A 17,586-nucleotide genomic window follows, 5' to 3' on the forward strand; every position below is an offset into this window, starting at 1 on the left:
AATTGGGGGAAACAAGAAAGATAACCCCTAACTTCACCATGCACAAAAATCAGTTCTAGGATATTGAAAACTAAAATGTGAAAGACAAAACTGTAAACCCTTGAGAAGGTAATATTGGAGTATAATTTAAGGGACAAAGAAAGATTTCTTAAATAAGATATCAAAAATACCTCCCATATCCCCACTGGTGTGGCTCAGTGGTTGAGGATTGACCCATGAGCCTGGAGGTCATGGTTTGATTCCAGTCAGGGCATGTGCCTGGGATTCAGGCTCAATCCCCAGTAGGGGGCATGCAGGAGGCAGCTGATCAATGATTTTTCTCTCATCATTGATGTTTCTATCTCTCCCTCTCCCTTTCTCTCTCTGAAATCAATAAAAACATTTTTTTAAATACTTTCTATAAAAGAAAAGATTGCTAAATTTGACTAAATTAGAACTAATAAGTTATATTTATCAAAAGATACAATAAAAAGGCAAGCCACAAAGTAGAAGAAGATATCTGCAATATGTATAACTAACAAAGGTGTAATATCCAGGCCATATAAAGAATTCCTACAAATCAAAAAAACAGGCAACTCTCCCTGCCAGTTTGGCTCAGTGGTTAGGGCACCAGCCCTCAGACCTAAAGGGTCCCACGTTTGATTCCAGCCAAGGGCAGTTGCAGTTTCAGTCCCCAGTTGGGACGCATGCAGAAGGCAACCAATCGATATGTCTATCTCACCTCGATGTTTCTCTCCCTTCCACTCTCTCTGAAAAGCAATGGAAAAAATATGCTCAGGTGAGGATTAATAAATAAATAAATAGGTCTACTCAATTGCAAAAAAAAACAAAAAAAACAAAATGACACAGTTCTATAGGAAAGACTTGAACAGGCACTTTACAAAAGAAGAAAGCCAATAGTAAACATGAGAAGGTGCTCAATCTCATTAACAATCAGTGAAATGCATACTCAAAACACACTTATTCCATTACTTGCCCACCATGATGGCTAAAAATTAAAGACTGACAATGCCAAGTGTTGTCAAGAAAGTGGAACAATAGGAACTCTCATACAGAAGCTGGTGGGAGTGTAAATCAGTACATCCTCATTGGAAAATAACGTTTTTAATAACATTTTATGGCATTCTGATAGTGATTTTGGGTTCTCCTTATATGTGGCTCACTCGGGGACCCCTAGTTGATCTGTAAGCAAAATAATTAAGTAAGCAAAACCTTCTATGGAAATATCACACAATTATTTGCTTAGAGAGCAACTTTTTAATTTTTAACAACATTTGTGCATATGTTACAAATGGTGAATATTATAATCATGTAGAACAAAATTATAATTTTCTGGTTGTAATTCTAACTGTGGATTTAATTGTAGCATTATTTTTTTTCTACCTTAGACTAGAATCGCCATATAGTAATAGTACCATTTATTAAGCATCTACTGTGCCTGCCACTGTGCTAGGGACATTGTTAGCATTATGGAGTTCTAATCCATCCAAAAGGCTCTAAGAGGTTAAGGAACTTGCCAAAAGAATGTACTGGCTAAGAGCATGAGCTCTGGTGCCAGACTGTCCTCCTCCCACTTATTAACTGTGTGATTTGGGGCAAATTATTTTTTTAATATATTTTTATTGATTTCACACAGAGAGGAAGGGAGAGGAAGAGAGAGATAGAAGCATCAATGATGAGAGAGTCATCATTGATCAGCTGCCTCCTGCACGCCCCCTACTGGGGATCGAACCCGCAACCCAGGCATGTGCCCTGACTGGGAATCAAACCGCCATCTCCTGGATCCCAGGTCGATGCTCAACTGCTGAGCCATGCCCGGCCGGGCTGGGGCAAATTATTTCATCTCTCAGTCCTTCAAGCCCCTCATCTGTGAAGCAGTGATGCAATTTTGTGTGTTTTAAAAGATTGAACAAGTTAATACATGTAAATTTCCCAGAAAAGCATCTAACACTAAATTAATAAAAGCTAGTAAGTGATAGTCAAACCAGATCTGTATCAACTCAAAATCCCATGCTCTTTCCACTGTATGTCATGACCATATGTTTAGGCTTCTCATCTGTGTTATCAGTTAGTATGTGCTCAAGGAACACAATGCCATTTTATTATAAGCCTGTGTTTTTAAGACATTTCTAGGAAATTGTCATGAAAGCCAAAGAACAAGCTTTATCTGAATGCCTTGAAAAATGTGTGAGGAGTGTGTTCGTGCAGGTTCATGTAAACTCAAATGGGTAATTTTTCTCTTGTATCAACATAAAACCATACATTAGGTTTTTTCTCTTTCTTTGTATGCTAGGCGAGTAGCTTGCATCGCCATGGAGAAGACCAAACAGGAGCAGCAGGCCAGCTGTACTTGGTTTGGCAAGAAAAAGAAGCAGTACAAAGACAAATATTTGGCAAAGCACAATGCAGGTAGGGAAAAGTACAACTGTTGCTGAGGCCGGTTACACATCTCAAATACCGAAATAGATGTCACATCTCAATTCAGTCTTCAGAGTTCGCTATCCAAAAATTCCACCATATGAGATCTTCATAGCTTGCAAAAACGTTTAGAAACCCCTACCTTCAAATATTATGTTGGTTGCTTGCCCGATATTTTACAGAGCTATATTTTATAGGAAGAAAATGCTATTTGGAAATAGTATTCTCTGGAACAAAAAGAACCCAGTACATTAAGTCCTCCCCTGAGAAATGAGAGCTCGAGAGTCTGCTGAGTCACCAGGATTCTTCTTCCTTGCTGACATTGGTCTTGAGCAAATACCCTTGCTCCTGGCTCCTCTCTGGCCCTTGGACTTGGCCCCAGGACACATTTCAAAAGGCAGAAGTGCACTCTTAACAGAGAGCTGTGCTGCAAATGGGTCAGTGATTTGTTTGAAAGAACACAAGTGACACTGGATGCTAACTCGGTTTAGTAGGTTTCTGTAACTAGTCTTCTTCACTCATGGTATTTCCGTGGCCCCTAAAAGACCAAGAGCATTATCTTGGCCTTCCCTTCATGGTATGTTTGTCTCTATGGAAGCTTGCATACACTTAAGACAAAATACCCACTTTGTTTGCCAAAAACTGAAATGAATGCCAAAAAAGCATGATCTGTCATTGCAGTAGAATTCCCCGAAGACTCACAGGATGTAACTTAAAACACCTTGCTGACCGGCTATTTCAAGCCAGAACTCGATCATGCGCCAGCTACTTTTCCTCCATAACTGGTCAGCCTGGTGTTTAAAATTACTTAATTAATGTAAGTGCAGACACTAGTTATCTCGTGACCGGTCAGCAAGGTGATAATTATTAAGATAAAGAAAATGCATGGTGATATACAGAGTGGGATTTACTTGTTTTCCATGACTTCTTAATATGACTCCTTTTATAAGGAACTTTTTGTGAGGAATTGCAAGTCCCAGCATTGGCATTAGATCAGTTCCCAAGGTTTCAGAAATAACTCCAAAAATCAAACATGTGGCCAGAAAAATCAAGTGAATGCAATCATGCATACCTAATTTGACAGGATAATATTTCTGACAAATAAGAAATGCACTTCTCTCTCTAGAATGTTATAACGTATGTAATTAGCATTCATTAGGACAAGTTATGTAGGAACTCTGAATGGTTCATTTGTTATTCGGGAGAGTAAAAGTAAACATTTTGAAGTACTGTGTAACGTGGAATAAATGTGAGTGACCACGTTTTATTTCCAATAAATTGTATCATTTCTGATTATGGACCACTACAGAACACTAGTCTGACAGTGTTTTTTTTGTTTTGTTTTATAAAAAGGGAAGAAATATTTAAAGCAGATTAGTTAAACTTGATTTAGCAACTATTCATTATAAATGCTCAAGTAGTACTATTTGAAGAAATTCACTGTAGTATCAGCAGAATGTTATTTAACACAAAATATCAGTGGTTATTGTCAAGGCTCCATAGTCACCTTTTTTTCCATCAACTTCTAACAGGTTCACAAGATGTGTCAACATTTTATATATAGATATAAATATAGTATAGATATAGATCCTTGTATAACTTTTGCAATAATTTTAAATGATACAGGTAGATAGTATTCAGTTTGCCAATATTCTTTAATTCAGCTCTGAGGAAAAATACAAAGCCAATTGATTGAAAAACTAGAACCTCTAAATCTTGACAAAGAATCCATTGAATTGTCCACTTAAGAATTTTCCCTTTTTCCCTTTTTCCCTTTTTCCATTCTTCGGCACCCTGGGGCATCACTGATCTTCCATCGCCCCTGTACTCCTGATGCATCATAAGCGATGCTCAGTTGTCCTGCAAACACACCCATAAGCTTCATCGGCAGCCTGAGCTAGAACCAGGCGTTAGCCCACCCGAGCAACTCTCCAACTTTTGAAAATCACATGGCTCCTGTGGGCTTCAAGGGGAATCTTAAATCACATCAATCAAGGATATCTTTTCTAATTCTAAAATTCAGTGCATCTCAGGTTCTTCCATCACTGGGCCTGACGAATGGGTATCATTTAATGGAGTCAAGTGCTGATTCACTGTCCTTTATCTCAGGCTTTAACTCTGGTAAACATTACCTATCAAGTTTGAAAGGTATCACCCTCGGTAAAGAAGGCAGGAGCCTCATGGGGATAGAATAGAATTGCTCTTTCTCTTTTGACATTACACCTCCTATCCAAAACCATGGCCCTTTCTAAGTTCTTGTAAACGTAGAACTAAGAAATTGGGGGAGCTTCACCACCACTGCCCTTTGTTATCTTCAGCGTTTTCCTAAGCAGTGGGCTTCTGAGCTTCAGAGCCTTCCTCGTCAGGCTCACAGTTCCCTCTTACATGCCCGTCTCTGTCACTGCGAATGACACGCTCTTTTCGTGCCCTTTGATAGACAGTCTGAGCTTCTCATAAGGTCCTTGCAGAGCCACTCAAGTTTCTTTGTAGAACTTGTATTTAGGCTTATTTCTAATTGTCTAGTCAGAATGCTATTGTTAGGGTTCCCTTCCCCACAAAATCATCACTCATGAGGTCTCCTATTAGTTTTTCTGGTCGGCAGAAGATGCAGGACTACTTTCCTGGACTTTCTGAAGTATGCTGCCTGGCAGGGACTTTCTGTCACAGTCTCTTCAAGTTCTTCCCCTGCACCAAACAGCTCTTCCACTTTGTTCAGTATAAAGTGCAGACGATCCATCTGCTTAGTGATCATCTTGACAGGAGGTGAAATCAGAGGGGGAAGTCAGGTATTTTATCAGCTGCTCTGCTTTGAGCTGTAATGAAAGTTCTCCTGATATGCAGCATTGGCTACATAAAGGATTGCTGTAAAGGAGGAAAACAAATACTGGTGATCTCTGTCGGTAAGGTGGGTATTTTAAGAACTTTGAAATACCATTTTCTTTTTTTCAAAAAACTAAGGTCCATTTTCTTTTCTTTTTTCATTGATTTTTAGAGAGAGGAAGGGAGAGGGAGGGAGACAGAGACAAACATTGATTGGGTGCCTCCCACACGTGCCCTGACTGGGAATTGAACCCTCCACCTTTTAGTGTTCAGGACGGTGCTCCAACCAACTGAGCCACACTGGCCAGGGCTAAATATCACATTCTTTAATACCAAGAACTAGCCAAATGGGCTCATGGGTTACAAATCAAACTATATTTCTGAAGGAATTTTTTTTTTTTTTTTTTTGCTTTTTCAGAAGTTGATTGTAAAATATAGTGGGGGATCTTCTCATAGTCCTCAGTAAATTAAAAAAAAGGGGGCCATATGTTTTGTTTCCTGCTTCAAATATTTGAGAATTCAGCATATATTAATGGCAAGATCCAAACTTTATCGTCATTCTGAAGTTGTTTATATTTTTAGAAAAATGAAGAATGGGAACTTTGTCAATATCTAGAACTGATGGGAATGATGATACTAAAATTAATTATTTCCATTTCTGTCACCAGGAGATTTCACATGTCTAGTTAAAGCAGAATTCCCTTCAAACTGTGTCGCCTACATCTCTCACATTATAAAGTGGCAGTCTGTTAGCTTAATATGACCCATAAATAAGTTTTGTTTTCGCCATACATACACGGTGTTTAAAATAATAGCACATTTGAAAATCCAGCCCAGAAGACCCAGAAGAACAGAGGATATGGTAACACAAGGCCCACTCTCTTCCTTAACTACTGTAGGCTCTTGATGTCCCTTTTGAATTGGACATTTGTTCCCTAGACACTGTCTAGGACCCAGTGTTACCAGTGTGTCATCTTTTCTAATTGAAGGTTTGTATTTGAAGAGACTTCTAGCTTTTCAAAACTGAGGCAAGGAATCAATGTTAAAGCCTTATTTATGAAAAAGATTTAACTGGAAAGTAGTTACCTAAATACTTAAAAGTGTCATGAATATTGAGTAGCTTACCAGGAAATCAAGATATGAGCCAATTGTACCAGACAGTATTTCTGAAGCCTTGGGAATAGATGTGATTATGGTGTGTGTAGTGTTTACAGCAAGTATATTTTCTGCAATGCATAAAAGTTTTTAGCCACATAATTTGATGGGGAAAGAAAGTATTGTCCTACTGCTAAAGGAACTATACTCTTGAGGCATTGAGATTCCTCAGCCCTAGGACTTCCAGTTTAAGATTAAGTTACTAATATAAACTTTGGGGGGGAAAATTCACTAATTCATTCTTTCAGTGTTAGAGCCCTGAGCAAAGGTATTTAAATATCCTATGAGACCCTATTTAAACCATCCATATGAGCATAGAGGATTTCTACAGTGCTGTTCATAGGTCTGTTTAAATTATGCTTAATGCCACAAGTTAGTACTGTTGACTTTAAAAAGCTATAACTTTGTTTTCTTTAATACAGACAACAAAAAGCGGCCCATAATCTCACTGCTCTGTGGACATTTTTCTTTTTAAACAATAAAAGTAATAGGCACACGTGATTAGAAATTGCAGACAGTACAGGAAGGTACAAAATGGAAACCAAAGGCTTCCACACCTGCACCCCCTGAAGAAGGTTTCTTGTGACTATTCCCAGACAGAATTTCTATGCATGTGCTAGTATATAAAACCACTGGCTTTTATATAAGGATGTTGTTGAATTTTTATTAAATGGGTTTGTTTCTTAATGTGGTTTATTTGCCTTGTGTTTAAATATTGCATGGTAAAGTTTCTTTTGTGCATATTATACTTTTATTTTACTAATATATTAAAAGCCATATTTCAATGACCCCTGTACATTTTTCATGCTGTCTTACTCCCAATGGCCTCTGTGCATGTAAGTAACCTGTTGAGTGACTATGCCTCTTTGTTTTTGATGGTTTCCTTTCATTAAGTCCTTTTTGTTAAATCAGCCAACATCTTAAAACCTTTAAAAGTCCCATCTTTATCTGTTCTCCTTATAGTCCTTGTATGTCTTCTTTCAAAATACAATTTTTTATTGTTTCTCAATCCTATGACCATGTGTTGATTTTCTTTAGACCAGAGTAACCTCTCCATGCCACTCGTTTATGGTTAAGATATTGATGTGTAACATACCTGTTCATTTGTTTGTGGTGTTGATGGTTAGTATCTAACTCATTCCTGTGTGCGTGTTTTTTAAATGGCAAGTCTTATTTCAGTAGGATTGGAGTTAGGGCTCTGTAGAGGGAAAATGGGTATATATACCATTCAGAAAGCTTGTGTCATTTTCTATCATCTTGCTCTTTTGTGAGATGCTTATTTTTATATATTAAAATCTGTCAGTTCGTTCATGCACCTCTTCCATAAGCATCTGTTTTCTTGATGGAAATATCACTCAGAGGGCAATAGGTAGAAAAAAGCAACACCGTAAGCACTCCTGATTTTATTTTTGCAATGCTCATCACTCCATTACCACCGCAGCATGACTAGCCAGCCCTGCTATGCAGAGAGCCTCATGTTCATTTTTATTTTGTAAGTCTGCTGTTCTAAACACAGAAAGCATTTCTTGGTTTTTAGCTGTTGCTAGAGAATATGCTCTAAAGACTTTTAGCCAACCTTTATGGAATCGAGTTATCAAAAGAAAACAAATGCATAAATACCCATTAACATGCACTAACCCTTATTTTAACATTGTATTTTTTTTTAATATTTTGGGAATGAGACTTTTGTTCATTTTGTTTCTGATCTGTTTCATTCCAGAGTATCCTATTTTGCATTTTAAGGTTCTTTACTACTGACATGATCACAAATGTCAAGGGCTGAGCTGGTATTCAAAAGCACTTGGCCATATTGTTTCAGAGAGTAGAAGCTGCTCTTAATGATTAACTGAAAGGCCCGATTCCTTTATTATACCAGGGAATCAATTTTGTTGAATTTCTTTCAACCCCTCTAAAATCCATAATATATTCCATAGCCTTTAAAAAAGAAATTTCAGTGTGCCTGACAACATTTGGGTATTACCACACAGAAAAATATTACAGGAAACATAGATATATGATTTTCACCTTCTTGTGAGAATTTTCAAATGTGTATGAAAATTGGACTACCTTGAACTTCAACAGGAATGGTTATCCTCTCAGGAAAGTTTCTGTAATAGTTTTGTTAAGAAGCAAGTTTCCCAAAAATATTCTCGAAGTATTTCTTCTCAGTCTGTAATGATTAGAGAACTCCCTTTTGCAAAGGTTTTCAGGCTCAGGCTCCACTTCGTGCTTCTTTCCATTCTGTTCATCCTGATTTACTACACACAGGCCGACAAAGTCTGGGGCCCAGGGAAGCATGTTCTCCTACTTCCATTCCCAAGACTTTCCATCGGATGGACAGCTGGGTTACAATAAAACTCGTAAGGTGCTCATTTCAAAAGCCTGTGAAATCATAGTCACAGGACTTGACCTTGAAAGAATCTACCATGCTGCCTTCAGCAACTCTTGAAAGAAAGAACCATGAAGTTAAAGACCAGCTGTCCATGCATCCCACACCCATCCCTGGAATATCTAGCTGGCCCCTTTCTCGGTTCACTTTAGTTGCATTCATTTTACATTCATGTCGGTCACTGTCTGCAGACTTTTTCCTTTTAGTATTGCTGATTTCGTAGAATTCCAAAAATATGAACAGCATGTGGTTTTGAATGAATTCATACAATGTGTTGGATACTGCATGAAAAGATATGCAGTATCTTTTAGAATTGGACTTTTATGCATGTGCTCAACATATCTTTGGATGTCCCTGCTTCCAAAGTGCATTTTCATGGGCTTAAAAAGGAAATTTTCTCCCAAAGGTTGTATGATTTAAATGTATTATAAGTTGGATTCATATTTTTTAAGACACGGTTTTACTATTACTTTAGTTTTGCCGGTAAAATTATAATTTATATACATGAAATATTCTTTCTGCAAATTTATCTCTTCTAACTCTTTGCATTTTAGTGTTTGATCAATTAGATCTTGTTACATATGAAGAAGTAGTAAAACTGCCAGCATTCAAAAGGAAAACACTAGTCTTATTAGGTAAGTCTAATTGGGTAAACACCTGGCTGTCTTATTCTCATCTTCAAAACATTTTGTGAATATTATTAACAAATGTCCATTTTAACTTCCTTTTTTTAAAACGGCATAGGTGCGCATGGAGTTGGGAGAAGACACATAAAAAACACCCTCATCACAAAGCACCCAGACCGATTTGCGTACCCTATTCCACGTAAGCAATGTCTCTCTTTTTTTAACTATATTTTTTCTAGTACTTGTTTAATATTGTAATTTATATATTTTTTGAGATTACACTAGTAATAATGGCTCACCATAAGAAATTTGGAAGATCCAAAAAAATAACAAAGAACAAAATGAGTTCATAATCCCAACCCTACTCCCCTAATAATAGTACTATAAATAGTTTGTTTTATACCCTTCCAGGCTTCTCTTAGTGCAAATATGTGTAATGTGTGTTTGGTGGTGGTGATTGTTTTTGAACCAAATTGGGCTCATCCACTCTGTTTGTAACCTGATTTTTTCAACAGTATGTCATAAAAATTACTCAGATAAACTATTCTTTAGAAAAATAGGTTTTAATAATAGCATAGTTTTCTTTGATATAACAATATTTTTGTTACTTACTAAATTGTTGACTTTTATCACTTTCAAAATCCAGTCAATGTGCTGCCAGTTGTTTATTAGAAAGAGCTTTAAATCTATAATATTTTTATCCTCCTTAATCTTCTACATCTTATCCTTAACCTCTTGCCCTCTTTGTTCCCTCAACTATAAAATGAAGTAAGTCTGGAGATATAAAGAGGATTTGAGATCATGAGAAGCACTTAGCAGATACTAGATAAATAGTAGCCATCTTACCACTATTATAGTATTACTACTGCAAAGTTTAAAATTTGAATCCCAAAAGCTTTCTTGTAGTTAGAGCTTTGTTCGGGATGAGAAGAATTAGAGAATGAGTTTTAAGAGCATCAGGAGACAAATGTGAAGATTGGCTCTGTCCTGTAGGGCCTTCCATGTTTCCTGAAGCCATGTAAATACCACTTACTATTTTCTCTACACCCCAGCGAGCCATGAGGCTTCATAACACCGCCCTCATCCCAAACACTGTCTGATTTACACACACAAAAAGAAATTCATCCAATATTGTTTCAACTGGTGCCACTGGGGTTTTCTGATAAAACACCTTCAAATGTTCCTTTAATTCTCTTTATGTCTAGATCATGAATACAGTAAGCTGAGCCAACATTTGGTTTCTTTTCGATTACATAACAATTGAACACATAACAATTTAATGTTATTAAGTGGCCAATTAACTAGCTTGGTTTTATTTTTTTAATATTTTTTTATTGAATTTAGAGGAAGGGAGAGTGAGAGAGGGATAGAAACATCGATGAGAGAGAGTCATTGATCAGCTGCCCCCTGCACACCCCCTACTGGGGATCGAGCCCACAACCTGGGCATGTGCCCTGACCAGGAATCAAACCGCAATCTGGTTCATGGGTCGATGCTCGACCACTGCGCCACACTGGCCAGGCACTAGCTTGGTTTTGAAGTGTACCATTGCTGACCTCAGTCATGTCTACTCTGAAGTATTTGGCCCCAGCTGTGTATATATCATATGTTTACCTACCAAAATGACTGAAAATAGTACAGCATCCATGCAGTATATGCCATTTATTCAGCTTTTCTTGTACCTGGAGAAGGTATTCCTTTTTAAAAACATCTACATTTTGATGTCCATGAGCACATGGTAGTTCTAATAGTCTAGTTGGGGCAGGAGAGGGGGAATTCTCTATGGGTTTGGATACACCCACACAGCAAAGAGTAGCATAAATTTGTCCTTGCCGCTCAAGGAAGGAAGCAAGAAAGCAAGAAGGGGAAAAAAAGGAAATTGAAAGAAAGAAGGGAGAAAGGAAGGAAGGAGAAGGAGGGAGAGAGGGAGGGAGAAAGGGAGGGAGAGAGGGAAGGGGAGGGGAGGGGGAAAGGAGAAAGAAATGAGAGGAAAGAAAGAGGGCAAAGAAAGGAGGTGGGGGTAAAGAAAATCAAAACCAATGTTCCTGGCTTGCCTAGAAAAATTTCCTAAACTGTGTTTTGCAGAATACTGGTCCTATTAGTGTCCCACAGAACTAGGATTTACCAACAGACATTTCAGTCTATACTCCCTTAGGTCAGGGGTCAGCAGACCTTTTCTGTAAAGGACCGTATAGGCAATATTTGAGGCTTTGAGGGCCATACGGTCTCTGTCACAACTACTCAACTCTGCCATTGTAGCATGAAATTAGCCATAGACAATATGTAAAGAAATGGGCATGGCTGTCTTCCAATGAAACTTTATTTACAAAAACAGCAGGCCATATTTGGCCCACAAACCATAGTTTGCCAATTCCTGGTTAAGGTCTTTCTTAACTATTATGGCCACATCTGGCTAAGATCATTGTGTTTTCAGTATGGTATGCCTTTTGCTGTACTCTAACTTTCTCCTTTTGCTAGATGCTATAGACAAGCAGTGCCCAATAGAACCTTCTCTGATAATAACATGCTCGGTATCTGCACTGTCCGGTACAGTAGCCATTGGCCACATGTGGCTACTGAACCCAGGGAATGTGGCTACTGAGACTGAGGAACTGAAATTTTAATTTATGTAATTTTTAATTATTTTAAATTTAAATAACCATATGTAGTTTTCTATCTTTTAAATTCTTTTTTCCTTCTGCCTAACTGCATTAAAGCATACAGTGAGTTAAGTTAATCTTGGTCATCTTGTGTTTTTTTCATGTGGTGACCCAGGAAGGAATGAAAGAGATCTTATCTAAACACTGAAAGATGCACCAAATCACACAACTAACTAGCTACTGTGGTCTGATGTCACGCAGATAAATACGACTTCTACAATTTAGTCCTACAAAGCTACTGGGTGTGGGAACAGGGCATGAGGCATACACTACGGAATCCAGAGCTTTTAAGCAGAGATTGGGTTGGGGTAGGCCCACTGGGAACGTAGGCTCAGAAGCTCAGCCTTTTAATCCTCTCTTGACATGTGACTGTGCAGATACAACCAGACCTCCAAAGAAAGATGAAGAAAATGGAAAGAATTACTACTTTGTATCTCATGACCAAATGATGCAAGACATCTCTAATAATGAGTACTTGGAGTATGGCAGCCACGAGGATGCGATGTACGGGACAAAACTGGAGACCATCCGGAAGATCCACGAGCAGGGGTTGATTGCGATACTGGACGTGGAGCCTCAGGTAATGCCCGGCCACACCCAGCCCCCCATCATCCTGCCTGCGTGCTGAGCTCAGGTCTTGAAATCAAAATGCCATCAGAACGTCATGGGTCACATAATTGAATAAACTACAGGAAAGTGTCAGTAATGAAGGCATCATGGGCTAACAGTCTAGACTACAAACTAATTGTTGGAGTCAGTGCACACACCGTGTATTTCAGAAGCAGAGACTATTCTCTTACGAGATTCCTTATACTCGGGTGCTCAATGAAGTACCTGATTGGTCTGTGCCTGCCAGAAACCCTACAGTAATCTGACCTCGGGGTGAGACTCTGGCACTTTGTTATCCCAACGGCCACCTCTGCATCTCGGTACAGCTCATGCTGGACCATCAGAGCCTCTGCCGGCATCTTATGTTAATCCCCAGGGAGAAGCTCTGACCCTGGGGTCTGGGTCTGAAACACAGCACTAGCTTTATGAAAGCGAGCGTGAGTGAACCCTGGGGGGGTGGGGTTTGATGGAGCCAGAATGGAGCCCCATGGTGGTTGTCAGCCTCTGTCACCTCTTTACTGAAGATGATGCCTGACCCTGAGCTAAAACTAAGAGGGATATGGAGAATGTGGAGGGGACTCAGGGAACCAGATGCTGGTGATTAGATGATGTGTAGATAAGTCCTATGCCAGAAGCAATAGAAGTTATTAAACTTACAAAGGAAAACGCCGGAGGCCTTACTTCAAAAATACAGATGAGCTATTTTTTTCCTCTCCGAGGACAAACCAAGCAGAAGTGGGACTTAAAGCCCATCGGAATGATTTGGGAGTTGGAAACATCGGGGCAGGTTGCAGGAGAGGCTTGTGTGTGCCCCGTGACTCCTGGGCTGCCATTTCTAAAGACCCATTTGTACCCAAAAATCCCTTATCAGATGTAAATAGAATCAGTCTGCCGCCTGCTGGAATGGTAGACAGGCATCCCTCAAGCGGCTCCATTCCATCAAGAGGCTTGCCTGGCTATCCCAGGCAGGGAAGATCCTTGTTCAAGGGCCTCTGTATGAGACTTGGTCCCCTAGCCATCCCCATAGGGAGGATGGAACCTGCGGTGAGGGTCTATGTGACCTGGGGCCTGACAGCTCAGTTACTCAGCTCCAAGATCCTAACATCATGGCCAGTGGGTTCACCCGTTTCCGTTTCACAGCACCCGATGGGCTTCTCGAACTTGGAATCCGGTTAAGTGGCTGGGAGGAAAGCACCAGCAGGGTGAACACTATCCAGTTTACTTAACAATTATCTCGGACCTGTATAGAACTAAATATATGATGTGTGACACAGATTGATTTTTTTGTTTAACTACGAATCCCTCCTTACTAGGGATTGGAAAAATCTTCTGGCCAGGGGTGGCTAGAGGCAAAGTCTCAATCCTGGTCCTGGTCTTCGACATCCTCTCCTTGGGTTCCACACTGGTCTTCACCTGAACGTCGTTTTCTGCTGGTAGTAATGTCTCTAGCAGTATGCTGGCTGCAGGGCTCCTCAGACCCCCCCCGCACTGCCCTGAGTCCACTCTCCGGGCCTTCCGGCCTTACCCGCTGCTGCTGCTCCTGCCCCGCCGCTGCTGCTGCTGCTGCCCTCCCCCCTGCACAGTCATGCATTGCTCTGCACTGCTGAGCGGGCGACACTTCTCTTGGCCTTATCAGGACATCCATGGCGGTCACTTTTACATGTGGCACTGGGCACCTGGGCACCAGAGCACCCCCTCATCCCAGGCTGGGCACTTTCCCTACTCCCCCTGACTGCCGGGTGAGCTCACTGCACTCTCCTCTCCTGCTTCCTGCGTCCCCACCCCTGAGAACCGTGACCGCTTGGGGCCACCATCCCCCAAGGACAGGCCATAGGCGTCCTGTTCTCTGCCTGAGCCTCTCTGGGCCCGTGGCCCTGGGGACAGGGATTGCCCAGGTCCTGTGACTATCATTAGTCTGGTTGACCACTCTGGTCCCGGGCTCTCCTGCCTGGGGCCCCACATGCCCAATCTAGACTTATGCCCAGTCCTGCTTTCACACTGCCTGTCGTGTCTAATGGCACAGCTGCAGGGGCCCGCAGCGTCTCACCTACTGGGCTTCGCCCTGGGGTTTCTGTGCCTTCAGTCCACTCTCCCCCCAGACCTGGCGAGGCCGGCCTCCTAACATTAGGATGCCCGCGGCCATGGCCCACTTGCTGTCAGGCAGAGCCTTGGTGCTCCAGGGAGGCTCTCTCCTTGGGACATTTTTCTCCACGCCCTTCACCCCCCAGCCTGTTAGGTTACTTCCTCTACTGTATCTCATGGACAGTTTGATTCAAGCAGCATATATTAAGCACTTACTATATTCCAAACATTGTGCCAGGACCTAAGAATACAAATGGGAAGGCAAGCTGGTGAGAATGAAATTCTTTCCTCTGTGTGCATCACAAACTGTCCATAACGGGAGAAATGCCATGTGGCACTTTTTAAAACCTCATTTCTCTCACTGCTGACACCACTTCTACTGTGTGGACCATAGAAAGCACCTGATGCTGGTGTTCAGCTCTTTTAGTTCCTGTCTAATACTTTGGGCCATCTTAACTTATTTTAGACAGTTCAGGCCAAATTGAACACATGTCTAATAATACTATATGAAAAGACATTGTGGTCCAACTTCAAACCTAAAGAACCATGATGAAGACTTTAAACTAGGGAAAAAGTTGTAACCTGGCTTCTTTAAAATAATACTAATAGATCATGTTCCAGTAGAGCTCTATATTTTGCCAAGCATAGTACTCCTCACTTAACGCATGTAACCCTGAGATAGATCGATATCTACTTTTGTAGATGAAGAAACCAAGGCTTAACATAATTTTGACTCAACCAAGGTTTTAAAGCCAAGTGAAAATGAGGTTTGAACTTGAATGGCGTTGGTTTGGGTTTTGGTTTTTTACAATAAGTTCTAGCCTCCTTTCATGGTATCATCCTAGGAGAGTTAACCCTGAGGATCCTGAAGCTGATCCATCTTATATGGAGTAGTGCAACTTAAATTTTTGGGGTTTTTTTACAATTTGGAGAATCTAGAAGGCAGTCCAACCTGAGAAAACTCTGGCACTTATTTCTCATGGAAATGAAGCCATGGCTCAGAAAAGAATCTGTGTCTCCAAGCTGAAACTGTAATCGCTCTGGTATATAATCAGAACTTACGTGATGTTTTACATTTTAATTTTATTCTGATTTATCCATTTGCTGCATTAAAAAGTTAAGAGTAGCAGAATGTTTGTAGTTTTGCTTTCACCCACAAAGGGAAAGGTTGTCCTCAAGGCGTAGCTGCAGTCTTATTAGGAATGTGCACGCAAACAAGAGCCAGCTTCTGAACTAGGGGCTGTTGTGTAAAATCAGCTGGCTCTCTTAAGATTGTTTCTGGGCTCACTGTGCTCTTCCTTAAACCCTTAGATATTTGTACAGAATGACTCAGGTGCCTGCTCTTATGTACTTTTTAAGTTTGCAAACCAAATAAATCTTAAAGGTATCTGCATCTTAGATACTTGGTCAAATGGGGTTTTATTCCTTGAAGAAAATAACCTGAGAGTAATTATTGACCATAGATGAGCCATAAAATCAACTTATCTCCCCAGAAGAGAACTAAAGAATTAGCTTTAAATGTTCATTAGCTTTGGCTGTTTGAATCCAGTGTATTTTCAGAGATATTTCTAGACTCTCTCTCCTCTCAGGGATTCAGAAAAGAGGCATTTGCCTGTAAATATTAACAAATTTGTGTCTTATCTAAAGTCAGAAAAGAAAAGGGTATAGAGATCATCTTCAAGTCACCACTTAACGGCCTGGAGAAGGGGGATCCTTGTGAAGCAATTCCATTTCCTGTCCCTGAAGTGGCCCTGAACCTCAGGCAAGCTGTTACTGCACAAAAAATGACCCCCACTTGAGACCCATAAGTTAAGCAGGGGATGAGGACAGAGACCTTCAAGAACTGAGGGAACGTGCAGTGACTCTGCTGAAGATATAAGGGCAACTAGACAAGAAAATCTCAGTCAGGATTCGAGGCAGCTTATACTTTTTGGAAATATAATCATATAGGATAGAAATAGAAAATTAAAGCCATAGAAAGGGGGAGGAAGCAAATACACTCACCACAGAGGCTGCATTCATTACTGTGATAAACAAGAAATTTAGCTCTGAACTTCCTGGCAACCAGGACAAAAAGGGAAATGTCATGGGCCACCTGATTCTCATCGTAATAGACGTATGCCAGGCCTTTCCTTGGAATTCATTGCTAAAGGATCTCGTGCTGGTTCTTAGCACCGGAGGCATTTGGCAGTGGGATAAAAACAGTCTTCATTGGCAGGTCCGTGCAGTAAGTGCACAACGACCTTCATGTCTTTATGGATGAAGACAAAGGCCGAGCGTGCAGGGTGCAGAGAAGGGCAACGCGCAGGGAGCTGATGTCGTCTGAGTGGCGTGTTTTCTGGTGGTGTAATGTGGTAGCAGGCTGGAACCAAAAATATTCAAAGAATTGTGTGGCCCTCAGGCTGGGTCACTGAGCAGAGAAAAGACCATTTCACGCCTAGTGTGTTGTTCTCGACTTCATCCCTGGGTTCCGTTCAGCATGCAGGCTGTGTGGAACTCCATCTGGTGCTTGGAGCAGCTTCAGGGATGGAAACAAGGGTAGGAACTGTGCATTAGGATTGCTTCCCCATCTCACTTGCCCAGAAGCTGGCTGTGGGGTGGGTGTGCGGTGATGAAGAAACCTTATGTCTCAGCTGACCTGTAGTCTTCCCTGATCTGCGAGCACAGGAAGGGCAGGGGAAAAAAGGCCCAAGATAATACTGGCAAAAAGGACATTTCTAAGTGAAGATCCCTGTTAAGCTCCATTGAGCTATGTATATATCGACTTGTTCGTGTTTGTTCCTTGCTAAAGTCTTCAGTCACAAAAGGACTGGCAGAGAAATTGCCA

General features: G+C 40.7%; 1 protein-coding gene across 4 annotated transcripts in view; it reads left to right on the forward strand.

Moving 5' to 3' along the window:
* CASK (calcium/calmodulin dependent serine protein kinase) overlaps positions 1 to 17,586 on the forward strand; it is a 370,370-nt gene that overhangs the window by 345,179 nt on the left and 7,605 nt on the right. For all 4 annotated transcript variants that reach the window (XM_081126670.1, XM_081126672.1, XM_081126671.1 and 1 more), the window contains 4 exons: positions 2,294 to 2,409; positions 9,337 to 9,417; positions 9,527 to 9,607; positions 12,446 to 12,648. In XM_081126670.1, the coding sequence (XP_080982796.1) occupies positions 2,294 to 2,409; positions 9,337 to 9,417; positions 9,527 to 9,607; positions 12,446 to 12,648 (481 nt within the window). The remainder of the gene's footprint in view (positions 1 to 2,293; positions 2,410 to 9,336; positions 9,418 to 9,526; positions 9,608 to 12,445; positions 12,649 to 17,586) is intronic.

This window comes from Miniopterus schreibersii (genome assembly GCF_964146895.1).
Source record: "Miniopterus schreibersii genome assembly, chromosome: X".
Lineage (NCBI taxonomy): Eukaryota > Metazoa > Chordata > Mammalia > Chiroptera > Miniopteridae > Miniopterus > Miniopterus schreibersii.